The sequence below is a fragment of the Aristolochia californica genome, unplaced genomic scaffold (assembly GCF_029961685.1).
Source record: "Aristolochia californica isolate CCGP_79_NKW_82.1479 unplaced genomic scaffold, dmAriCali1.0.hap1 SCAF_12, whole genome shotgun sequence".
Classification (NCBI taxonomy): Eukaryota; Viridiplantae; Streptophyta; class Magnoliopsida; order Piperales; family Aristolochiaceae; genus Aristolochia; species Aristolochia californica.
Genome location: NW_027181793.1, coordinates 22,088,284 through 22,115,060, shown reverse-complemented (window position 1 = coordinate 22,115,060; position 26,777 = coordinate 22,088,284). Strand labels below are relative to the sequence as shown.

At 39.0% G+C, this 26,777-nt stretch overlaps 2 protein-coding genes across 5 annotated transcripts in view; one reads left to right on the top strand and one right to left on the bottom strand.

The window, feature by feature from the left end:
• LOC137946269 (CRC domain-containing protein TSO1-like) overlaps nucleotides 1-14,546 on the top strand; it is a 31,500-nt gene extending 16,954 nt beyond the window's left edge. For both annotated transcript variants that reach the window (XM_068792493.1, XM_068792494.1), the window contains 3 exons: nucleotides 12,911-13,094; nucleotides 13,230-13,949; nucleotides 14,095-14,546. In XM_068792493.1, coding sequence (XP_068648594.1) covers nucleotides 12,911-13,094; nucleotides 13,230-13,932 — 887 coding nt within the window. In that variant the 3' untranslated portion in view covers nucleotides 13,933-13,949; nucleotides 14,095-14,546. The remainder of the gene's footprint in view (nucleotides 1-12,910; nucleotides 13,095-13,229; nucleotides 13,950-14,094) is intronic.
• Nucleotides 14,547-20,578: 6,032 nt separating this feature from the next.
• LOC137945313 (uncharacterized) lies at nucleotides 20,579-26,097 on the bottom strand. Of its 3 annotated transcripts, XM_068791150.1 has the most exons (11): nucleotides 26,004-26,097; nucleotides 25,682-25,844; nucleotides 25,116-25,218; nucleotides 24,435-24,549; nucleotides 22,982-23,018; nucleotides 22,698-22,767; nucleotides 22,495-22,599; nucleotides 21,879-22,029; nucleotides 21,669-21,751; nucleotides 21,065-21,158; nucleotides 20,579-20,962 (listed from the first exon to the last, which is right to left on the bottom strand). In XM_068791150.1, the coding sequence occupies exons 3-11, from the start codon at nucleotides 25,144-25,146 to the stop codon at nucleotides 20,875-20,877; spliced, it is 774 nt and encodes a 257-aa protein (XP_068647251.1). In that variant the 5' UTR covers nucleotides 25,147-25,218; nucleotides 25,682-25,844; nucleotides 26,004-26,097; the 3' UTR covers nucleotides 20,579-20,874. The 3 variants fall into 3 exon arrangements, with proteins under 3 accessions (XP_068647251.1, XP_068647252.1, XP_068647250.1); XM_068791151.1 differs by lacking the exon at nucleotides 26,004-26,097 and having other exon boundaries at nucleotides 25,682-25,923; XM_068791149.1 differs by lacking the exons at nucleotides 25,682-25,844; nucleotides 26,004-26,097 and adding an exon at nucleotides 25,594-25,669.
• Between the last annotated feature and the right edge of the window lie 680 nt (nucleotides 26,098-26,777).

The following is a 26,777-nucleotide window of genomic DNA, read 5'->3' as shown; positions in this document are numbered from 1 at the left end:
GTTTGACAGAAGGGGCATAAGGGGTCCTAGACAGGGGTTCCTCCTCGGATTAAAGAATCGGATGTGAGACTTTTGTTCTGGCATGCGCTCTAGATAAAAAATTTTGCACGATGAGGGGCAAGCAAGGCCCATGCGATGGCTATAGGATGATTGGTTTATGGGGGGTTAGGGCTGCTCAAGAAATTATAAGTAGAGGAAGTGGAAAAAGTACCTAGGGTGCAAGGTGTCCATATGTGTGTGTCGGGCACATTTCGGGGGCTTACCAAGGATAGACAAGTGATGAGGTTGGATGCCACTAGAGCCTCAAAGTTTGAAAGCACTCTCCAAAGATTTAAGTTCCATCCTCCAGAATCAGTTCACTGGTCTAAGATAGTGGCTTCCATATATCTGACCAAGTTTGAAATCAAACTATGGCTAATATTAATACCGCACGGTCCCGTCCACCAGAAATAATTTTGTCAGATTTCCTTTACCAGTGTAGCATTTGACTGCCTTTTTTTAAATCAGGTAACAAAATTACAATTTTTTTCCATACGGGGGACAACCTATTACGTCTCCTACCCACAATCCACCATCCAGATAATTTATTTACTTTAGCGATAACTAAAGTCATCCAAATCAAATCAGGATACAAATTAAATTTCCAAATCCATTTAAGTAGCAAGGCAGAATTAGTGGTAGCAGTATCACAAATCTCGAGACCACCAAGGAGTTTAGGTTTGCATACCTCAGCCCATTTCACGAGACTATACTTCCTTTCACCGTTCATCCCTCCCCATAGAAATTTCCTTTTGAGGAGTTCAATTCTTTTCTAGACAGAGGCATGACATCGATATAATGAGAAAAAATAAGACAGGATACTATGGAGGCAAGACTTAATAAGAACAAGCGCACCTGCTTTGGAGAGAAATCTTCCTCTCCAGGAAGCCAAATGGAAGCCCTCTAGATGCTCAATAACAGGATGCCAAGAGCTTTTGGAGGCAGAACAAATGACAAGGGGGAGACCCAGATAGGTACAGGGAGGTGTAGCAATTTTGCATCGCAGATAACAAGCCATAGAGTTCAACACATTTGGATCAATATTGAAGCCAGTGATTGAGGATTTTGTCCAGCTTACCTTTTGTCCAAATGAGAGTTCAAATAAGTTAAGCAGAGCTTTAATATGAGAAATTCGGTTCATTGTACCTTCACCAAAGAGAATGGTGTCATCAGCATACTGAAGGAAGGCAATATCTTGATTGGGGACATCAGAGATGGGGCTAAGCCAACCAGAATTTTTGGCAAGATGGACCATGGGCGCCAGATATTCCGCAATGAGAGTGAAGAGGAAAGGAGATAAGGGTCCCCTTGCCGAATGCCTCTGGTTGCGTTAAAAAACCATAAGGTTTTCCATTAACAAGGACAGAGTATGACACAGTAGAGATACAACTTCTCATCCAGAATTTCTAGCAGGTCCCAAAACCCATTTTGTCAAAAAGCTGGTCAATTAGTTTCCAGTTGACACGGTCGAAGGTTTTTTCAAAGTCAAGTTTCAGGACAAATTTGGGCAGCTTGGATTTTTTGAAGGAGTCTAGGAGTTCATGGGCCGCCATTGCTGAGTCAAGAATATTTTGACCACGAATAAAAGCACTTTGACAAGGGTTAATGATTTTGGGAAGGAGGAATCTGAGGTGGTTGGCAAGAATTCGACCTATGATTTTGTAAAAGCTAGTGGTGAGGCTGATAGGTCTAAAATCTTGGGGAAGGGCTGAGTTGTTTTTTTTGGGATTAAAGCAATGAAAGAGGCACCAACAACTTTGTGAGTGATACCAACTTGGTGGAAATTTTGAACAAAGGCATACACATCATTTTTTACTACTCCCCAAAATTTGTGATAAAACTCACCGTTGAAACCATTTGGACCAAGGGCTTTGTCCTTATGATTTTGTAAAAGATAGTGGTGGAGAAGATGATATGACAGATTGTTTGGCCAATTTCACGACATAATCATTTCTGCAGTTTCAGCTTCCGCTTCATCATGGTGATCATAGTACACGGCCTGGCTTCTCTCTTTCTTACAGTGGTACCCTTCGGCAGCCATTTATTCCAATCCGCTCTATTTCCCATCCTTCAACACTCATTGATTGTTTGTCTCATTTAGTTGGGGTGTTAGTATTTATGTTGAAAATTCCACGTTGCTGATTGATTTCTCTGGCCCGTAACTTGCTCCGTTACTCGGTATTCGGCCTGGTAGATTGGTATCATCATTTACTCAGTTTTCTGAGACTCTGAGCCAATTACCAGCTCTATGTTTGGACGTTAGCTTGCTCTGGCCTACTGCTGTCTCAGATATATCAGGAAAGGATCGCTTACTGCTGTCAATGATCCGGCCGGCTCATCAATCTCATCCAGTTTGTTTACAGCAGTTGCGTTCTACCAATCGTTATTCTTGTCAATTTGGTATTCGGTTGGAAAGTTGCCGTTGTAGTTTCTGGCTCGTCTCCTTTGTTGGCGTGAGATATTCGCAGCTTTCAATTACATCCCGAGCCAACTCGTAATTGATCTCGTAATTTATCGTAGCTGTCTTCTTCCTTCGCTGTTACTGATAATGTGCTCTACAGCAATCTCAGACCAGTGACCTCTGTTATAATCATCATCTATGGTATAGTTACCTTTTGTGGATCTTGTGCATGCTGTTATACAACACTTGTCTCGTTGGCGCTATTTATTTCTGGAAGAATTGTTGTGCAATCTGCTCGATCTGTATCAAGATACAGAATCGGTAACAACGGCTTCCTGGAATGTCATGTGTTCCAAAGACTGCTATGACAAGGACAAGAATGGCTAGACGAGAGGTCGGTCAAGGAGTAATTTCCTCCCACCAACCATCTGGGGAACGAAGTAACTCCCATTCAACGACCACTCTCTCTGATCCAGCACCTCTAGTAGGACAGCATCCAGGAAGAGGCGAAGATCGAACCAGTCTGGGGAAGCAGCACCGGCAGCAGCAGCAACGAAGAGGTAAACAACCGGAAGAAGAAGAAAAGAGGGAAAAGGAAGTTATTGAATCTGAAGATAGTTCAGGCGAGAGATGGCAAACTGTAATCTCGAAATCCTCACGCCGAAGGATCCTTGTGGAGGATCCGACCATATACGAATTCCGGAATGGAAAAGCAAAGCTGACTTTTCAAAAGAGAAAGGAGAAGAGTGGGGAGGCCATCCAGATTCATGCGCAAGAGGGGAAAAAGAAATCATACATCTCCCTCCCGATCTCCGCAGTCAGATTTTTCCTAGACATTTTTAGGAAAGTCCAAGTAGGAAACATGGGAAGAAAATACAGCAGATCACTCCTCACTGGCGATCTGGAATTCCAAGTTCACAGCCAGTATCATGGAGGCCTTCTTCATTGCGTCATCCACCAAAGACGTGGACAAATGATAATGGGTATGATTTTCCTCCCACAGCCCTCCACTTCTGGAATGGGTTGGAAACGATTTGATCAAATTCTTCAGCAGCTAGCCACCCCACCAAAAATCCACTCACAACCTAGCGCTTCACACCAGACAACTCTGTCGCTCCCACCGGATCCTCCACTAGAGAAGACTCCGACCTGCAAAACCAATTATCCAATACCACCATCAACACCACTCCCCCAATTTTCACCCCAGAAAAAACAATTCTTTATATCCCTGCCAGCCCACATTGAAACTGAGGGCAAGCGCAAAATGTCCCTGGCAGTCCTCTTGGAGGACCCGGAAAATTTTTTCACCAGAAGACAACTCCAAGAATGGCTGCAAAAACGAAATATCACGTTCACAGCCATCATCAAAGCTCATAAGAGGAGCTGGATCATCAACTGCCATTCGGAGGAGGACCGCAAGAGACTTCATTCACTAAAGGCAGAGACTATTTCAACGATCCTCCACATGACCAATTGGAGCCCAGAACTCACAACCCCCATCTCGGGGCAATGGGTGATCGTCAAAGGTCTTCCGGTGGAAATCCGATGCCGGCATACTCTGGAATGCCTCACAAAAGAATTCGGAGAGGTTATTTGGGCCAAAAGCCAGCCAACGCAGCTTCACAGAGAAAAAATTTTCATCCGGCCAAAATCACCAGTAAGTGGTTTACAATTTTTTCATATCTCCTGCGGAAAAACCATGATCTGGGTCTCCATGGAATTCGGAGATCTGGAAACCCTTCCGGCAGCCAACTCGGAAGAAACCTCACGAAACACAACCCAGACTCAACAGATCCGTCAGTTACTGACTCGGAAGCCGCACTCGGAGTTCAATCGGACATGGGTTCCGAAAAAACAAAAACAAAAAAAAAATCCAACCACACAACATCAATCCCCATATCCCGAAACAATCCAATCAACACCAGTTCACAGTAACCCTTTCACTGCCCCCGCCGAAAAAGATCCTATCCACATAAGTGCATCCGCAGACAAAATCTCATCTCTGAAATCGCCCTTGGCAACAGTGCCAATCCCCAATTCCAAAACACCTGCAATACACCATTCCCCAAATCCAAAAGCTGATAGGATCTTTCAAACCGATGTGCAGACACATCCGGACAAGGGGATTATTACTTCCCTTTGTTCACATCCATCACTGTCAAACTCTAACCCGCCTCGAAACAAAAAACACTTTCCCCCACATACCTACCTCTCCATTTACCAAAATCCATCATCACCTTCTCAACCTTGAGCCCCGCACCATACTCTTACACAAAAAAAAAAAAAAAAAAAAAAAAAAAAAAAAAAAAAAAAAACCCACCTTTTCAACCATCAAATCCACAGCCGTCGACCTCTACAACTTCCAAAGCGCCTCAGCCCACATCACGCCGTCGCCCCGTCATGTCCTTTCTACATCAACCCTTTCCCCAACGCCGCACCTCGAGTCCCGAACTCGCCTGCCATACATCAACCTCCAACACCCTTCAGTCGACATCACGCCCCGTCCTTCCCTTTCTACATCAACCTTTTCACCTCTGCCGCTTTTCATTTCCCGAAGCAGTACCCATCTTTCCATCTTTAAATCCCTCCCATCCCCTCCGCCACCCAAATCTTCCTCTTCCCGAAGCCTACCGTACGCCAATCCCTCAGTCCAAATCACGCCACCATCAACCCTTTCCCCAACGCCACACCTCGAGTCCCGAACTCGCCTGCCATACATCAACCTCCAACACCCTTCAGTCGACATCACGCCCCGCCCTTCCCTTTCTACATCAACCTTTTCACCTCCGCCGCTTTTCATTTCCCGAAGCAGTACCCATCTTTCCATCTTTAAATCCCTCCCATCCCCTCCGCCACCCAAATCTTCCTCTTCCCGAAGCCTACCGTACGCCAATTCCTCAGTCCAAATCACGCCACCCTCCCGTCCTTTCACTTTTAAATCCCTCTCCTTCCCTCCGCCGCCTAAATCTTCCTTTTCCCGAAGCCGCACCCCTCACTTGTCATCCCCGTCCCGCAGCTTCTCTAACTCAATAAATCCCCTTTCCCCTCCACTTCCACCCACATTCTCGGCTCGTTATCGAGGATTTCCCTCTGCGACCCCCCCGACCTCAGACCTTCCTCATCACCCATCCCATCCATCCCAGCAACCAACTCCTCTCGCCGTCCCATCAAACCCTCCCTCTCTGACTCAAATCTCCCCTTATACGGCCACCCCTCGAGCCCCGTTAAGGCCATCCCTCTTCTCTAATGAATCCACTTGGGATTTCGAACCCCCCTCTCACTCCCCTTCCCCCTTATATATTCACTCTCCCACTATCCTCTGCCCCACCCCCCTTCGTATTATTTACCCCCACTCCGACACCATGGAAAACTCAAACCCCAAAACCTTCACCCCTCCCTTCCACACCAATACTGAAAAACAAATTGCCACCACCCCTTTCCGATATATCTACTCCAGGAAAAAAGAAGCAGGGAAAACTAAAGCCAAACTCGGTAACCCCACACCTTCCGAGACAAACAAGGACAAAGATAAAATCAAAGACACTACCCCCCCACCTTCCCCCCCTCCAAATTCCCCTCCTGTCCTCCCAATGGAATTTCCCCATGATTGGTACGATCTCCCCCCTGCTTTCCCCTATGGAATCCCTCCAATGTGGTCTGACCTCCCCCCAACTATAACCTCTGAATCTACCCTAGCCAAGGCCTTCACTCCCAATCCGCGCGATGAGCTCCTCCTATTCCTGCTGGAACAGGAACAATCCTTTCCTCGAGAAGAATTTTCAGAAATGACGGAGCTTGCCAACATATTTTGTGCGGGATACACTGAAGCTGGAGCCGTGGAGCGAAACATCAACTCCCACCGTTCCCCATGATCGTTCTATCATGGAATGTAAGAGGTCTCGGCTCTCTGGCCAAGCGTGCTCTCGTTAGAGCAGCGCTTTTTGATGTTAAACCAAAAATAGCTATACTTCTTGAAACGAAGATACAATCTTTTGATTATTCAATTGTGTGTAATATATGGTATGACTCCAACCCAGCGTGGGCGCATGTAGCTGCAATTGGCCATTCTGGGGGCATTATTGTCATCTGGGATCCAATTGCTTTTGATGCTATTTCCGTCCTTCTGGGGCGATACTCAATAGGTATCCAGCTCCGGGATCACAACCTCGGTACTTGTTGGGCTCTTGCTGGCATATATGGGCCTACTCGGTACCGTGACCGAGCATCTTTCTGGGAGGAAATCTTTCAGCTTGTCCAATTGTGGGACCTCCCTTGGCTCATTGGAGGAGACTTCAATGCGACATTATCTTGCTCTGACAAATGTCCTCCTGCTTCCCGAACCTCATCAACCATGAGAGCCTTTTCTGACTTTATCAATAGTGTTGCTCTCTCCGAGATTCCTCTTTCGGGGAAAAAATTCACCTGGACAAATTGTCAGAACCCCCCCATTTTGTCTAAATTGGACAGATTTTTTTCAAATATAGAATGGAACCTTCTTTTTCCCAACACCTCTGGCCAAGTCCTAAACAAAATTGGATCTGACCATTGGCCTATCCAACTCAATTCCCGGCCTCTTGCGTGGGAAAAATCTCCCTTTCGGTTTGAGAATGCCTGGTTATTAACCACGGCTTTCATCCCTTCTTTGAAATCTTGGTGGCTCGAATTGGAAAATCATCCGAACCCGGGCTGGGCCCTCCCTCGGAAGCTGAAAGCCCTCAAAACAAAGATCAGAATGTGGGATAAAAATCACCGTGTTTCTGCTGCTTCCCAGAAAGATTCGATTCGCTGCCGCATTTCTGAGCTGGATCTACTGGAGGAACAAAGGTTAATCTCTCCTACTGAATTTTTGCTTAGAAATAAATTAAATGCTGAATACCGTACATTTCTTCATTCTGATTCTGTCCGTTGGAAACAACGTTCAAGATTTCGTTGGATGGCTGAGGGTGATGGAAACACAAAGTTTTTTCATTCCATCGCCTCGGCCAGGAGGAGGACTAACCGTATCACTGCTCTCTGTAACGGAGACCAAGTGGTAACGGATAGTGCCTCCATTTCTAACCTTTTGGTGAAGTATTTCTCAGAGCTATATTCAGAAGTCTGTTTCAGAAGACCAAAAATCCATCAGCTCAATTTCGAGCGCATCTCAACTGAAGACGCAATTGATCTTGAAAAACCATTCTCCTCAGAAGAAATTGAACGGGCTGTGCTGGGCCTTCCTAAAGATAAAGCCCCCGGACCAGATGGCTTTAATGGTGAGTTTTATCACTGTTTTTGGGATCTGTTAAAAAATGATGTATGTGCCTTCGTTCACAATTTTCACCAAGTGGGAATTACTCACTCTGGAATTGGTGCATCTTTTATTGCGCTTATTCCTAAAAAAACAAATTCAGAGGAGCCTAAAGATTTCCGGCCCATCAGTCTCATTTCCAGTTCATATAAAATTATTGGGCGTCTGTTGGCTAATCGGCTAAAAGCTGTCCTTTACAAGGTAATTAATCCTTGTCAAAGTGCTTTTATCCGAGACAGAAACATCCTGGACTCTTCTCTTACTGCTCATGAACTTCTTCATTCGTTCAAAAAATCTTCCCTTCCAAGGTTTGTTCTGAAAATTGATTTTGAGAAAGCCTTTGACCGGGTTGACTGGAAACTGGTGGATTATCTTTTTGACCGTATGGGTTTTGGTACCAGATGGAAATTCTGGATGAGGAGTTGTATTTCCTCCCCTTCTTATTCTGTTTTGGTAAATGGGAAACCCCGAGGATACTTCAAATCCTCTAGAGGGATCAGACAAGGAGACCCCCTTTCTCCATTTATTTTTACTCTCATTGGAGAATACCTTACCTCTATGATCCGGTTTGCTAAACGTTCGGGTTGGCTCAGTCCTATTTTTTCTGATCCAATCCAAGACGTCCCCATTCTTCAGTTTGCAGATGATTCTATTCTTTTTGGAGAAGGGTCCATGAGACAAATAAAACGCATGAAAGCTATCTTGAATATCTTTGAATTGACGTCTGGTCAAAAGATAAGCTGGGAGAAAACCACAATCTTTGGTTTTAATATTGATGCATCTATTCTCAACTCAATGGCGAACTATCTGGGTTGTAAGGTAGCATCAATTCCGAGTACATATCTGGGCTTACCTTTGACTCCTTTCCTGCCTTCGAAAAATTCCTGGTTTCCGGTTGTTGAGAGGCTTGAGAAGCGTCTGGCTTCTTGGAAAGGAAATTTTTTATCCAAAGCTGGTAAACTGGTTCTAATTAAATCATGCCTTCATGGAATACCTTCCTATTTCTTATCTTTGTACAATTGTCCAGCTTCTATTCGGGATAGAATTGAATTTTTGAAAAGAAGATTTTTATGGGATGGGCCAAATGGGGAAAAAAAGGTTAATCTTGTAAAATGGGTTGATGTTTGTAAACCAATTGTAATGGGGGGCCTCGGGATTCGTGACGTTGCTACCACCAACAAGTCTCTGCTACTAAAGTGGGTTTGGAAGTACAACATGCAACCCAATCTACTGTGGCGCCGAATGGTTGCAAGTAAATCAGGAAAAGAGAGAGGTTGGTGGACGGAGGGGGGAAGATTTTACAAGTTATCCCCTGTTTGGAAGAAAATTGCCAAACTCTTACCTTGCTTCAAAGCCGCCGTCAAATGCTATATTGGAAGTGGTGAAAATACTCTTTTCTGGTCCGATTGGTGGATCGGGACTAGTTCCTTAGAGGAAAGTTATCCTCTTTTATTCCAGCTGTCAAGATCTCGAAGTTCAATGATTTCTGACCATTGGCAGTCCTCGGGTGGGTGGAATCTTCATCTCAGACGGGCATTAAATGACTCTGAAACTGTTGAAGCAACTGGCCTGATCAATTTACTTTCTGGTGTGGCCTTAAAAAATTCTTCCGATATCCTCATCTGGACACCCAACAAACAAGGTATGTTCTCTTCAGCCTCAACGTACCATCATTTGATTTCCTACCATCCTCTTCACGCAGAACATCCTGTTACTTTTGCTTGGTCGCTCCCGATTCCTCCTCGCATCAAATTTTTCATCTGGACGGTATGTCTTAAAAAAATTTTAACTTCTGACGCTTTGCAAAGACGAGGCATTAATATTCCCAATCCAGAATGCCCATTCTGCAACACATCTCCTGAAACAGCAGATCATACGCTTTTGCATTGCGAATATGCTCATAAGATTTGGACCGAATTAATGGACAAGATCGGTTTATTATATTGCCCTTCGCAAGATTTGCTAAACACTATTTATACTTTGGTTAGCTCCCATCTTCCGAAGTTAGGGAAAATCTTAATATCTTGTTGTGTTGGACACATTGTGTGGAATTTATGGAAAGAAAGAAGTAATCGCAAATTCAATCAGAAATCTATTCCTCGGAATATTCTCTGTGATCAGATAGTCGGTCAAGTTAGCTCTTGGGTTCTCCTTCGCAAAGAATTCTGTGATCTAAGAGCAACAAATATGAGGGAAAATTGGAAAAATGTTGCGAAAATGTCTCTTATTTCGAAGGCTCCTATTATGATAGAATGGACTAGGCCTCCTCCTGGACACTTTAAATTAAATTTTGATGGAAGTGCTTTCGGTTGTCCGGGCCCAGCCGGATTTGGTGGAGTAATTCACGATGATCAAGCAAATCTTCTCTACACTTATGCGGGTCCAATTGGAGTATCAGACTCTACTTGTGCGGAATTACATGGCTTGCTCAACGGGCTGAAACTCTTCAAACAAAAAAAGGACGGTGCTCTCTTGATTGAAGGGGATTCTCAAGTTATTATAAATTGGTGCTCCAAGCCTTCAAAACCTCCTTGGCGTCATTGGAAGATTTATGATGAAATCTGTAATTTAACTTCTGATTTATTATGTACTTGGAAACATGTACCAAGATCTGCTAATCATTTAGCCGATGTTCAAGCTAAAAAAGGCGTTACCCTCCAACATCTTGTTGTGGAGGAAATGTCTTTTTAGTTTCTTAGTTTGTATTTTATCTCTTTTGAATGCTTTTACAACTCTTCTAAAAAAAAAAAGACTGCTATGACAGCTGTGTTGCCTACAGGTACTCTTTTGCTGGTTCTCTTTGGTAATCTCTCCGTTGTCTCCCGCTCCGCTGTCTCCGCTGTCATCCAGTACATTATATGCTGACTGGAAGTATTGCTGCTATCCGGTTTGGTGTTATCCATGGTGGCACTCTTCTAGCGCTAAGCATACATAGTTTAAGGTGTTGGAAATGTGGGGAATCATCTTCTCCTTATTTGAAAGGCCAAACAACCATTGCAACCTGACATTGTCAATCCTCATATAACTGAACGATTTATCCAACGAGTCATATAATTGTTCCAACTTAATCTCTGAGTCACTCTGCCGGTTTTGAACCAATGACCTGCATATCAGCTGTTGACTTGGCTATTAACTCATTCCGGGTTAACTTGGACTCATGAGCCCATTATTCCGAGTCTGAGCCAATTATTCCAAGTTTCAATTTCTGGTAGAGCTAGATTGGTCTCCTGACTCAGCTTCACTTGGAATCTTGACTCGGTCCCTTGACTCGATCTCTTGACTTGGTGTGACTCAGATTATTACCTTGGATTATCTGAAGCTTATTACTTGGTGCACAACTTTCTTATTCAAGGATGGACTCACTACAGATTATTTCATGTGTCGTTATTACTCTTTTAAGGACTTCCATTATTTTCCTGTTATCCGCTGCTATATACCTGCATATTTGGTACGTACCGCAACTGCTATTGTGTCTCTTTGATTTAGACATTATTATTGGAGACGAACTCTTTGTTTGTTTGCCTTGGGTTTATTATTTGCTGACTGTTGTCGGCATTGGTTCATATGATGTAGAATTTGAATTACTTAGGTAAATAAAACACGTGATGATGCTGGGTTCTTCATCTTATCTTCCTTTTCATTACCCATTACCCTTTTCTTATTTGGCAGCCTTTCTCCTACCATCCTGTATTTGACTCTCGTTTACCTCATTTGACCAACCCTTATGGTGCGTTGCTTTGGTTGGTCCCTTTTATATATATGGGTGTTTTTTTAAGTCCATTGAGACTTTTTATTGGTACCCTTGGGTTTTTTATCGCCATCTTGTGAATGACAAACATTACCCACTTTAGTGATTATTATCACTATTTTTGTTCGAAATCATTTGTGGTTAGTTTCAACTTATGCTTTATCACCCATTTCTACCCTTTGAGAGTTTGTGCTCGGTTTCGTACTTATCCTTGGGACACCGTGATGGAGGAGATTATTACTATATCTATGTTATTTGCTTCAAGATAGGATCATTGCCATTACCTCCTAACTTGAGGGGGAGTGTTGGAAGATATGAATATGTTGGAGTGTCATTGATGTAATTAGTTCATGTTTTTTGTCTCTTTTTTACTCATACTAGGGTGAAGGGTATAATTGTAATATTGGTGCTTTTAGCATCTATAAATAGAGTTTAAGGGGGAGGGTTTGGACTAAGTCCACTACCCTATTCTTCCTCCTCTTTTCTACCCACTGCGCGTTCTCTTCTTTACCCAAGATGTAATATATGGAGTCCTGAAAATCAACAGTTGGGAAATAAAATACTAATTTCAGTTAGTCATTTTGGGATTGAGCTGGACTCAACTTTAACAGGTTGCTCATGGGCTTTTTGAGTTCAATTCTTTTGCAGTGCCATTATGGATTTTGCAACTTATTTATTGAAGAGGACTCCTAATAAATATGCTTTCAAGTTCTTCAAAGGCCTTTTTTATAAAGGATAGGATGTTCTAGGAAAATACAAGAGAAACAGCAGGGCATAGTACAAGCTTTGACAGAAGGAAAAAATGGATGAAAATTATACCCCTGTACAAGTTATTAAGAATTAAAGTCATTCTCCACCTCTGTCCTTTAGTGAGTCTGTGGTGCCTTGCTGTTTCCTTGGCCACATGGTTAAAGATGGTATGAATCTTTTGTTTTAGGAAAATTAAGCTAGATATTCTTGCCTGTGATGGAAAACTGGGAGGATGTGGGCTAACAAGTTTTGTTGAGTTGAGCAAAGTCCTAATGAGTTAAATTATCCTCTTAGAGCATCTCATTCCTCATATGTAGCTTTGTGAGTTCACTGCACTAAAGATCTAGTGAACTTATCTTCAAGAAAATAAATTAACCACAAGAACCTGGAGAGATTGAGTTACTGATTGTGAAAGTAGGAATCTAAGGAAATCTAACATTCTATCAATAGATTAAGAAAAAATGTCACAAGGAAATCTAACATTCTATCAATAGATTAAGAAAAAATGTCACAAGTGAAAACTTTTCTGTAGAATAAACACTTGATTTTGAATGATTGAGGTGCTTTCCCCTTCAGTGCAATTCATTTCATAGCTATAGAATGCTGAAATGTTTTACTTTGTTCAGTTGATTTATGGGGTCCAATTTTTTTACTGTTCTTGCTGTTGAGTTTTGCTTTTTCACAGCATGCACTGGGATCACTGGATTGGAACATAGAAAGGCTGAAGATGAGCGATGGGTTAAAGAAGGTCCTTGGAAAGTAGAGGTTAGACGTGATCTCTTAGATTCAGAGGCTAACAGAGATATGTTACACATGGAACGTAATTATTCTGACCTCTCACCACCCACACCCTTTTTGCAAAGCTCTAGGTAAAATCTTATTGTGCAACTGAGAACTATTAGTCACCAAATCCGTGATTAAACTGCTTGTGTTTGTATAAATCATTCCTTGGATTAGTTGTCTTCTGATGAGGCTGCACATTCTTCCTCTGTTTTTGTAATCAGCCTTGGGAAGGATGTACACAAAATTCAATATCCTTTAAGGAGATATTTGACATCTTCCTCACCCGAGTCTGAAAGTTCAGCAGTGTGCTTCTTTGGGAAGTCGCCGAAATCACCTGGGACTTCAAATGTCAATATTGGTTTTGCAAGAGCAAGAGAAGGGTTTGTTACTCAGAGTCAAGAACTGGATTGCCATATGGCAGCAAAGATGTCACCCTTCACACCCAGATGGGAGGGGCTTGCAGACATATATGATATTTCCCCTTTAGCATGCTATCATCATTCAGGTTCTGCAGGTTCTGCATCTTCTGATGCAAGCTATTGTCAAAAAGATGTACATGCCCCAGTATCACATGGAAATGTCCATTTATCAGGTGGAGGGCCCTTTAAGTGGAGGAACTCTCCTGTCACTCCAGTTGCTCACTTTGGTGGGACCAAGTTTGTTATAGAGCCTGACAAAGACCGTGAGTTGTGCAACACACCAGAAGATGAAACGCCTGACATATTGAAGGAGACCCACTCCCCCATAAAGGCTGTGAAAGTGAGCTCTCCAAACCAGAAGAGGGTCTCTCCTCCGCACAACCGTATGCAGGAATTGAGGTCAAGCACTTCCCCAGTGAAAAGTGGACGCAAATTTATATTGCAATCTGTGCCTTCATTCCCTCCGCTTTCACCATACAGTGAGCCAAAGGGAAGTGAACAGTAGCGGTGGTACCTTGCCATGTAAGGAAGCTTTTCTCAATTTAATCAGCAGGGCATAAATTTTGACATAAGATTCCATTTTTCTACCTTCTTGTAAGCTTACTGAGGATTTCTAGTACTTTTAAATCCTTTTTTATTTACATAGCAGGTATTGTGTCTTCTGCAGGGACTTGTTGGTTCTTTGGTTACAGTGGCATGTTGGCAAGTTTGTCAAAGATTTCCTCTGAAATAATAAGCTGTGTAATATCAACAATATGCAGAAGATTCATTGCCATACTAGCTATCAATTCATATTTATTTGTACTTTGTGGCTGCTTTCATTTGCTGCATTCTAAGTTAGCAATGAAATGTGAAGTCATCCAGAGGAAACTTTGGCTCCGGTTCAAGTACCATTTACATAAATACTTTTTCTATTTCCCAATGCTTCCTAAAGCAATTGGATATTATACTCCTCTTTTCATTCACTGTTATGGAGTATGAAAGGAGAATCTGCAGAGTAGGGCAAAAGGTGATGTCCGAGGTATCAGCACAACCTTGCAAAAGTGCAAGATACATAAATTGAAAGAGTAATTTGATGTTTGGTTTCAGGTGGCTGAGATTGTTGTAAGGAATTTTAAATCAGTGAGGAAGTAGGTTTTCTTTGATTTTATGTATCAGTGCTACTCATAAAGTAGTTCAGATTTCAGTTCTTTGGCAAAATGGGTGGATTAATCAGTAAAATGAATGTTCGGGGTATAATAATAAAAGAACAATAGAAATTATAAACATCTAAGATAGTATGAGATGTATAAAATCTTCATTAAATACAGTAATCTTTTACATAGGTAGATAAAAAATATGAAAGATACTTTTATTCTTATTACTGGCATGGCTACTCAAGAAGAGCCAAACAAGTTTTGTTAGGGGTGAGGGGAATTACATTTGGAATCTTGCCCCAACACCTAACTAGTTACCAAATGACAGTTCACAGTTACTATGTAGGCTTTTAAAAACAGAATGGATGAATCAATCACATTTATTCAAAATTTAGGTAGTCTTGTTTGTCAAGATTTCAGCAAGGAAGAGTATATAGATTTTGATAGATCTTAGGTTTCTCTTGCCAGATAATTTATGTAGAGACTTGTCCCCTTTCAAAATGATATTTAGCCTTGTCCCATTTCAAAATGATATTCAGCCTTGTCCCATTTCAAAATGATATTCTTCATTAGGGATAGGCAAGTAGTATGCATAGCAACCCCCAGGATATGGACATCCCTGTAAGTCAAACCCTAGTGCTGTTGTGCATGTACAGGAGGTCAAGTAAATTTTTATGAGATACCTGTTATAGCAAAGGGAAACTAGACACTACTTGTGAGATCAATATATTTCTCTTACTTGTAGTTTTATGTATACAATATTAAACACTAACTTTTATTTAATAAAATACACAATACAACTTGTTTGAAATCTTCACCGGAGGAAACATTGAGTTATATTTGTCCCACCCATGCAGTGAAGGGAGATTTGCCTCAATTGCACTTGCTCACATATGTTGTCTTTGTGTTAGAGTAAGAAGAAGTATATGAAGATACACTTGATTCACCAACCGATTTAGGGGTTGGAGGATGGTTTCTCAAGGGGGGGGGGGGGGGGGGGGGGGGGGGGTTTGGGTGGGTGATTGAGAATTTCAAATGAAAACTAAGTAGTGCGTGAAATAAAAAATTATACAAATTCGCAATTTCAATGTAAAGTAAATATGCACATACCATAAGAGACAAGAGAATTTTTGTTATCAATGTTCCCTTAATGGTATTCATTGCCCAAGAACCCTTGCTTGGGAAGTTCCACTATTTCAAAGCTCTAATAGTTGGAATTTACACAAAGAGATTTGGCTCTCTTTAAGCCACGCGTAGCTCAATACATATTTTTTACAATCACAATCTCCCCAAGAGTTTGACGCTAGATTCTAACTCTAGCTGGCCCATTTTTATCCATATTATATAGGTTCTAGATGAACATTTCATAAATTGAAAATAAAAAAAAGGAAAACTTACACCCTTTACTTAGAGAGTTTCTTCTCCTTAAGAGATCCAAACTTCTACTTCTTTAGCAGTACAATATGGAGTGAGAGAGCCTGTGTAGAATGCGATGCATGGAAATGAATAGAAAGAATAGTGAAATTTTTAAGGATGAGGTTTACTCTTTCACTCTAAAGCACTTTTGAGGAGTTTTTCAAGTTATAAGGTCAAATGATTTGCAAATAAATGTTCATTTACTCCTCAATGCACTATTTGGTGGGGTATTTATAACTTTTCCAAGCCAAACTAGCTATTTTTTGTTTGTTTACAAAAATCAGTACATTGATTGATTGATCATTGTAAAGTGATTGATCAACCAATTAGATTTCCATTTGGCTATGCAATGCAAGTATGATCGATCAATGAACTTCCCATGATTTATCATGCTTTATGTCCCTGACTGGCAAAATTTTGTCTAATCGATCAATTTGATGGGATGATCGATCATTCTATGTAAAATTTGCTCTCCTAGACATTATTGGTTGATCAAACCAAATGGAATGATCGATCATGTGTTATTGCATGATATGGTCACGTTTTTTATGATCCATTAATCCACTATGGTGATCGATTATGTTTTATAGTCTTGGCCTACACTTTCCTGGATGATCAATCATTGGTAGAGATTGATTGATCATTCCAGTGCCAGTTCAACTAAATTGACTTTAAAAGCATGAAAATAATTTTATATGTATTCTATTATGCTTTAAGAGATATATATGAGGTTCCTAAACATGCTTGTATGCAGTGTAAGACCTAAAGCTCCATATTCACAATTGTACTCAAAGAATGGAGTTAGGAATTCTCTCTTACATTTGTTACTGAGTTTGATATATGACATTTAGACTTAAACTCTAATCTTCTCATTGTATTCTCCCTTGTGAGTGCTTCTTCAAGAGAGGTTCTTCAATGTTGCTTACGGTCTGAGTAGGTTTGATTATTTTAAACCTTTAGACCTTGATATGCATTGATTCTTAAAGGTAGAGTATTTGAAATACTTAGTTTTGGAAATTGTCAAATCAATTAATTTTTTTATCAAAAAAAACATCAAGGGAGTCAACCTATGGTTAACAATCTCCCCTTTTTTTATGATGACAAAAACTAACTTTGGAAAAACAAAATGCACTTCCCTAAGGTTTGGAACTAAGTTAATTTAAAATTTTGATATATGCTACCCCTAAATTAGGCAACGACCAGTAGCCTAATGGTCACTGGCACAGAAGATTTTAAACTTCATCAAAGAAAATATATGCTACCCCTAAATCGTTGCATAGATTGGTTTAGTTTTTTCAAATGTGGCAGTTTGGACTATACACCAAATGTAGAGCCTATGACATGTCTTTGGTATCATGATGACAATTGCTTTAGCCATTGCTACACTTTGTGTATGAGGATAGTTTTTTGCTTCTTTCCAATCATAGCTTCAATAAATGTTTCAAACGGCCAAATGAATGAATTTATCATTTTATCATATAACAGTGCACAATCGAATACTGCAGTTTGGTTGTGATTATTCATCCTTAGAATTGGTACAAATGGTCCCCCATACTTGTTTGTTTTATATATAGGGTCAAAGTAGACAAGATCACCAAACAATAGATCTTGCATTTGCCCAAAAAATATTTGTTATTTGTTCTTCATTATTTAATTGAAACAAGTAGAAATAAGTCGGATTTTCATGTTTCTTCTTTTTCAAATATTAGATGATAGCTCCAACTATACCAATTTCCATTGCTTGTTAGCGCTTTGTCAACAAATGGTTCTTATCATCAACATGCAGAAAACACATGCTTTCCTGACCTCCAACTAACTTACTTTGCAAATCGTAAGCTGCCTTAAGTGCAATACTTGATGAACTTGTAATGTCTATTTGAGCTGCTTATACACTGGTTATTTTCCTTTGAGACATACACAAATAACACATTTTGGTTGTTGCCTGCTGATGAGTGTGTGTTGCTTCAAATTTTACAACTTGATACTTTCAATTACAATGGAAACTAGCTTTCATGCAAGGAAGACCCTCAATTCTTGTGGTAGCTCATAGAGATTTGATGTCTACCTTTCCTTTATTTTATTTTTATGTCATTCTTTTGAACAAACAAAGGATCTCAAACGAACCACATTAGTGGATGTTTTGAGAATTGTGTCTTTGTGAATGCTAAAACTTGTCATTCTCCCATAATCAATACAATTCATATGCTTCATCAAGGGTTTAAAACTCCATACCTATTTTTGGTTCTCATTCTTCTATTACTTGTGTTGGATTCTATGGTTCAACATCAGTGTCCTATGAACCAAAAAAATGTACAACTAGAGCATTAAAGTGTTAGATTTAAATACAATAATGTATACCAGTAAGGTAGGCAAAATAAACTCAATCAATAAGTAGGAAGAGAGTTGTAGTAGATGGGCTTATTTTTCATATCAAATAATCTTTTGTTGAATCATGAACAATTTCAAGCACACTACCTGTATGGGAATAGTGTTTTTTAATGTTTCTATTAATAAAGTACTCCTAGGCCAGGATCTTCGTCTCTTGGCAAAGTAGTAAAAAGAAACGCAATAAGTGGGAAATTTGGAAAAAGAACTTCTTGATAAATATTGTATCATTTTTCAATATAAACATATTTTTTAACAGAAATCCATAATTCTATAATAGAAATACTAGCTTGGGAGTTCTAAATATTTATGACTTTATCACATGGAATAATAATAGAATGTACAAATGATCTATTTAAAATAACTTCCAAGACCAAGAAAAAAAATCAGTGCTTTTGAAAGTACTAATTTTGTTGTGAAAAACAATGGTTCTTGGTGTCAAGGAAAAGCATTGATTCTCAAATCACTGTTTTTCGAGAGAAAAATTTATTAATTTTCTGAGTAAAGCAGTGATTCTTGGTGTTAAGAAAAAATAGTGATTCTCAAATCATAAAAAAAAACATTGGTTTGTAATGAAAAGAAGTGTTTTTCAATGAAAAAAGTATTGACTTTTAATGAAGAGTAGTGATTCTCAAATCACTTATTTGCAAGAAAAAAAACTATTTTTTCAAAGGAATGCAATGATTATCAAATCATGGAAAACAACGATTTATAGTGAAAGTAGTGATTCTCAAATCACTATGCACTTATTTGTTGTGAAAAAATTGATTTTTGGTGAAAAAGTAGTGGTTTGCAAAGAAAAAATCGTGATTCTCAAATCACTGCTTTTCAAGAAAAAAACATTGATTTTTAGAGCTTAGTGATTCTTGGTGTTAGGAAGAATTAGTGATTCTCAAATCATGAAAACACTAATTTGAAGTGCAAAGTAGTTATTCTTAGGAAAAAGTTGAGATCAAGTAGTAATTCTTGGTGAAAAGCATTGCTTTTGGAATCATTGCTTTTCAAAGCACTATTATTGTAATAAAAAACAATGATTCAAAAAACAATGGTTCTTCAGTAAGGAAAAAGAGTGATTGTTAATGAAAAATAAAAAAAATTAAAAGGGAAAATATATTATTGTGAAGACCACATAAAAACACGAAGATGACAATATGATATAGAGATGATAACACAAAGAAAAAAATGTTTTCTTCCCTATGGGTTGAACTTTAAAAGAATAATATTATAATATCATAAATACAAACCACAACAGGTTATCGATACAACTTTGAAAGAGCAAAGAAAAAAAAGAAGAAAATATATATACCAAACATGTAGTTCTAGCTCTTGAAGGTAAAACTTTGACGTTGTTGTTTTTCAGATATCTGATAGTGCTGGTGAATTGAAGGAGAGGTTGTCTCAAGTCAAGTTTCTCAAAGGAAAGGGAGAAAATAAATATGAAATCTATAGTTCTATTTCTTGTAAAGGTGAAACTTTGACGTTGTTATTTTCAGATATTTGATAATATTGATGAGTAATGGAAGGAGAGGTTGTTGTCTTGAGTCTTAGATTTCGGTTTCTTGGAGGGATAACTTCAAACAAGTTTCTTTTTTCTTATGTACCATGAAAGACATGGAAAAAGTAATATTGTTAAGGAATAGTCCCACATGGATTATTGAGTACAAAAATCTTGAATTTATTAGCTAGAAAAAAGGTTTCCTAAGTTGGCTAGTCATTTTGGATAGGGCCTTGGACCCAATTTAACATGGTATCAGAACGGGTACTGCCTGCACCTAAACTATCTACTTGTAGTGCCACAAAAGAGGCCTACACCTAAGTTGGCTAGTCATTTTAGGATAAAGTCTTGGACCCAATTTAACAAATATCATGCAGGGTTGAGGGGTAGGATAAAAATACAATTAATTGTTCATCATTTCTTTATGTTATTTAAGAGTGGTGAATAAAAATAACACCTTGGCATGTCATAAATTCAAACACAATATAAATTTAAGTACATTATCAGTGTTCTACCCTAGCACATTATACTCCAGCAGAAGTTGATTTCTGTTTGCACAATAGGTGTGAGGAGTTGAAAATGATGTTTGGACAAACATTGAAGAATCTCAGTTTCTGAAAAGAAAGGGCACTGTTACAGTACAAGAGGTGCCTCCTTTTTTGGAGGCCAAACTGAGCATAGAACCATGAGGGTGTCATGAAATTGGTAAGAACAAGAGATGTCAATAAAAATAACCACCCAATTATCAGAATCAAATTCAACTAACACCAACCCTATTAAGGTGCCAACAAGCCAATTGAGATTAAAAAAGAAAAACAACATATCAAACGTTTCTATATTATAAAGGCGAGAGAACCAAAAGGGACCCAGTAACTAATGCCCCACTATACCATACAACCCAAACCCACTACTACATTTTTTTCCATCTTTCTTTCTTTTTTTCTGTTGCTCAACAAGTTTTCATTCTTGATTCCTTCCCCACCCATTTATTTGAAAGCAACTGCTTAATCCTCATTCACGAGCGAGATCCATCGAGCCCCAGCCTGGCTGTGAGCCATTTGCAGACATCATCCATCTCTTCAGGAACTGTGTAGTGTCCAAGCCTGCACAGGATGTAATGAATTTAAATAAATTTCTGTTCAAAATAGGATGCATCTAAATCTACAGCTACAAGAAGTTGCAGCAAGGAGAAATGGACTTGTTACCCGTTGTAGGCTTTGAAAGTAAGATTTCGGAATCCATTCGAGTTTACAACCTCTGCAGATTTTTCTCCATGTTTGTAAAGGACAACATCATCCCCTGGAAGATGGATTAAAAGCTCAGTCCCCTCCCGAGTTAGAAAACTGTGATGCATTAATAGCTTTTCTAGAGACAATAAGGGCATTTTAGTCCATGTACTTGCCCAATGATTAACAACAGTTTCATATGAGTTGCTAATATCTAATCTTGAAATTAGCATTCTTACAGAACTGCAGGACCAGCATCGTTTTAACACTACAAAAAGTTAAAAAGGACTATGTCCCAGGTTCTGCAATCTTTGATGTAAACTTCTAGTTGGGAAGTCATGGCTTGAAAGTTGAAAAAATGATGTCCTGAACCCTATGTGAGTGAAGCATGCAAGCAATTTATAATGTACTGTCAAGTCAAACCAGTTAAAAGGAGGCCATGTTTAAATACAAAAGGCAACTCATTTTGTAATGCGGTGACAATGCCGTCATGCATTCTCAAGCGTAAATAGGTCAACTAATGTAATCCAGATCAGAAAAGCTAAAAAAAAGGTCAACTAATGTAACACCAGTAGCTACTTACCTTTGCCATGGCAAAGCAACAGTGGAAGGGATGCAGCACGCCTTGAAGCCTCCACGGATCCTTCAATCTTATTCTTCAAGCTCCTGGAAAACAATAATTGATTTGGAAATGAACAAACCAAAGATGGGAAAGAAATAGGGACAACACAAAAGTGCAATTCATACAGCTATAGAAACAAATAAATGGACTTCAAGAGGATAGACAGAGAACCTAGAACAAGGAAGCCAGCCACTTAGACCCACAACTGCACGTAGGTTGATAGGGTAAGGATTGCCATTCCCATATCTTCCATGGGCACAACAAGTGGCAGAATACAGAGCAGTTGCAGCACCCATACTGAAGCCTCCAACACCAATTTTGACTGTGAAACGAAAGATGGCCAAGCCTTTTAAGTACTCAAATAAATTGCATTTTTATTTTCTTCTGAAGAAACGAAATTTAATATATAAATTTAAACATGGCCAAATTGACAATACAATTTTTTGCTTACAAAACAGATGCTTTCCTAAACAGATTTCAACCATAAGATGTTCTTGAATAAAGAAACACGCAGACAAATATATGAAGAAATGGATCCCTGTCTTCGTGCACCTCATGCCATTTTCTAATATAGAAATGGACAGACAAAAAAGTGTAGTGCTAACAAAATAAAACTTGCAGAGGTTCAAGCTATGAAGTTATAGGAAAGTTCACAGCATGAAAATAGCATTAGTCATTTGTCTCAACAGAACAAAATCAAAAGACTGAAGCAAAGAGAAAACATTCATATATTGATATCAAAAGTGAAAGAAGACTACTGAAATGCTTGGTGTTTCAGAAAACATACTATCAGCAGGCTCTGTGGACAAAAGGTTTGCAACATGTGCTGCAGAAGCATCTAGACCTTCCACGTCATCAGGACCATCTTCAGACAGTTCTCCAACATCAAACCCTGACAAAAAGAACAAAGAAAGCAATCAAGAGTGCACTATATTTGCCAAATGAACATATCATTCAAGGTAATAATTTGCCACTCAGAGCAGCTCTTACATGCTGTGCAAGGAAACCCTCCAAAGATTGCCACTGGCCTTGTTGGAGCAGTTGGACATATCCATTTAATCTACATTATTAATAAGCAAAGATTAGCAAACAGAATATGCTAGACAGAAATAATTGACGATGAAATTCTTTTTCAAGGTACAAAAATTTTTATTAAAGAAAATTTTGACTTTTTGACCATGCAATTGCTCAGTACTCATTCATGAAAACCATAGACAACGAGAATTCAATGCATCTCCTTGTCAGCTCAAGTCAACTACAATTTCCAAACTTACATTGGGGAGAGGAAGAGTCTCTAAGAGCTGCGACCAGCTGCAAAATAAAAGAAAAAAGAACAATGTGAAGACATATCTCCATGTTTATTGGTTTTGAAAAAGAAATAACTCAGACAATAAAAATGTGGCTAATATAGTGAAACAGAAACAGGTGTAAGTAGGTGCCAGACCTGGAACCGAACATTTAAAGAGTAAAATAAGCTAGTATTTGACCCGGAATATATGGTAATTGTGAAATAACCAAGTGGAAACCCTCTAAAAAATTAATAAAACTTGTATGAACTAGAAAAACGCATCGGCAGAAAATGTTTATCAGTTTATCAAGTGTTTAACAGGGAAGATACAGTACAGCATGTACAAAATTATTAATCCAGAATAGCAAATTCATAGTAAAAAAAAGGACGTCACTGTTTACAGTATTCTAATGCCATCTTATTTCTTTTAATGGCTTTTTTTTTTTTTTTTTTTTTTTTTGAGAATTCATAAAATCCTAAGTGAACAACAGAGTAAAACTAGAATGGGCCACCATTGTGTTAACCAGGTGGCCAAAAGGAGCTCATCTTTAAGGAGAAAGAAAGAAAGAAAATGCTCAATTTTCTACTTGAGCTGAAAATAGACAAACATCAGAAAATATGATTCTATAGTTTCCTCGACATAAATCTGCTTTAACAAAAAAAAATTATGGAACAGTATATGAAGGAGCTGAAAATTTAGATGGAAAAAAAAGCAACCAGAACTAGTGGTCCCTTTTCAAGCCAAAAAGATACTTGTCTTATAATTATAGGGCCTCCATAACCAGTTGAGATTACAGTAACAGACAAAAGTATAAAACAACCACTGCAATCATATATTCCATATGTTATTCTACTGAGGGTGCTGCTTCCCGTCACGTCAATCAGAATAAGAATCTCCAACAAAAAGACTCCAAACTTTTACATGGTTCAGTTCAAACAAAACCATACTTCCAGAGCAGTAAGACAAAGAAGTTGACATTCTCAATATGCTTTTTTTCCTGTTTCACACTGGATGAAGTCCAGCGTCTATACAAGATACATGCTTCAGAAAAGAAATGGGACTGAATCTCATCAACCATGGTTTATGAAGAAAAGAGTAAAAAATAACCAAGCAAAAAGTCAGATTTCATTTTTATGAATGGTATCATAAAGATAAATATTATGAAATTTGGAGTGTCTATTTCACAAGGTGTCAACATGGCCACTCTCTACTTGAAGTAACTAGAATGCATGCAATAGATGTGGTGAACTCAAGTGAAGCTTGATTGCATAAGTGACCAACTGCAATATACAGCTTTGAACCTGCTCATTCTTTTTTAAGGAAATGAGATTGTTTTCTTCTCTTGAAAAATGATGAAAGATTGAACATGTTCAATATGAAAAAAACACAAGTTTGTTTTAGATATCAAGTGAAGTAAACATTAATAACAGAGACAAACCTTGAGCCATTATCTCCAAGACCATGAAGCCAAACAATAGTTGCCTGATGTCTTCCTTTGGGCCTTACTACATGGGTCCTCCCAAACTCAAAGGTCCTTCTAGTAGTCCTGCTGCCTGAAAGCACACTGATGCAACTCAAAACGAAAAACCAAAGGAAAAGAAAAGAATAATCAAATGAACTAGCAGGAACTTAACTAACAACCACGAACTTATGGATCAGCTATTCATTGTTGAGCAATATCAATCTATGAGTTGCTAGAAAGTTCATAGCAGAAGCCAGAAGAAAACAGTTGTGAATCTTGACTGAGTAATGGAGCTCCATTTCACTACAGTTGAGGTAACAGAAAACCAACAAATATTCAAGGAAAAAAAAAGGAAAACAAAGGGAAAAGAGGATAGACATTAATCTTTGCGTGATATTGAATACATAATTTGTAAATAATCAAGAAAAAAGAAGAAGAAAAAAAAGAAAAGAAAAAAAACAGGAAAACGCAAAGAATCGGTGATACACATCCTGAATACGTGCACCATTCATCAGTCACTATAAAATACAAACACGAGCAGCGTGAACAAATGAGAAGCAACCTAAACCAAAATAACAGAGCAGACATCGAGCACAGCCCTCTCAGAAAACAGAAGAGAAAACTAAAAAATGGAAAACAGATTAGGGAGAATCTGACCAGAACCCAGAGAGCTAGTTCCGTAGCTCATATTGACAAGAGGTTGGTGGCGTGAGAAGCAGCCCTCACAAAACTCAGCTCCTGCACTTACTGGAAACGGTCCCTGCAATGATGAAAAACGGCAATTTGACTCTCTATTTATACCCATTTGGGCAAACGAGCAAAAAAAAATCCATGCATCAGAGAATCAGAATCCATTGCTTACAGCAGCCATGTACTGTTACTGAAAAGCTTGTAATTTAGATAAAAGGGCACTAGCCAAAAAGCATACACACTTTTCGAGCGAAAGAATCCAACTATAGATTGAAAGGGCTTTGCATTTTGCTCGCACATAAAAGAATCAATGCCTGTGGGCACTGAAAAGAAAAGCACCAAGGAATATTTCCAAAACCAAAACAGCTTTTTCATTTCTGTTTTCGTTTCATATTTTGATGAATCCTGAAATAAAAGAGCAGAGAGAGAGCAGAAAGCCACAAACATGAAAACTAAAGGTGAAGGAAGACATTGAGGAAAAAAAAATGCGGGATGAAAAGCTATCCGAGTCTTCCTTTTTCTCAAGAACCAACCTGGATTTGTGGAGCAGCAACGAAAGCTTATGATCCTTTTTTCTCTCAACGTTTTATTTCTTTTTGTCCGTTTCCTTTTCCTTTTTCTTTTCCGCTTTGTTTCTCAGCATCGATTTCCTCCGGTCGGAGACGTGTATGTGTATATATATAGATTCGTGGAGGTCTGATCATCGTAAGCTACCCCGTCAGAGCAAATAATCCAAACCTTGCGTTTTCAAGGATTCAATCGGATGACAATAGTGCCATTGCATAAAATTCCAAATGATCGCATACGTTGTCTTCGTTCATTTTCTTAAACATTTAAAATGGTTCGAATTCACACCTGAAACTATCGAAGGCGTCGCCACACGCCCACACCGCTACGGAATTTGCGAAGCCCCCCTTTGGCCTCAAGCCTCTTAATTCTTCCGTTTTTTGCTTTAACTTCAAATTTTAAACTTTAAACAAGCAATTGCGGTTTGCAGTTTCTTCCATATGAAGAGTATTAAACTTCAAACTTCAAACTTCAATAGAAAATGAGAAAAAAATAAACTGAGAGTGTACAGAAAAGAAAATTCGTTTGTAATTAATAAAAATTAATATAAAAAAATTCAAAGAAATATATCCTTTATTATTAGACTCAAAGTTGAATTGAATCCACCAAACCTGGTGCTTCCTTGGGGACAGAAATCACAGAAGACCATGCGACGAAGTTCTCCCTGTATAAGGGAAAACACCTCTTTTGATACTTAAACGAAGAGGAGATTATGAGTTCCTCCACTAATTGGTTCCAAAAACAGGATACAAGATAATGACATCGTCTGCCTTCCATTCTCTTCTTCTGTGTCTGAAGGCAGGGATGGGAGGGAGAAGAGAAGGGCAGGACTCATTTTTTATTTTCTAATTCTTTCTAAAAATATTAATGATCTTGGACTAACTTAACACCATTTTAATGGGTGATCAGATCTTGTTGAACCACAATAAACCTAATCTTTTAACCTAAGTAGAAAATGAAAAGCTTCCTTAATCTTTTCAATTAAGTCCAAGATTGTGATAATTGATGAGATCTTTCTATATCATTTCACTTAAAAGTGCTTTAAAGATAAGTAAACTTCCA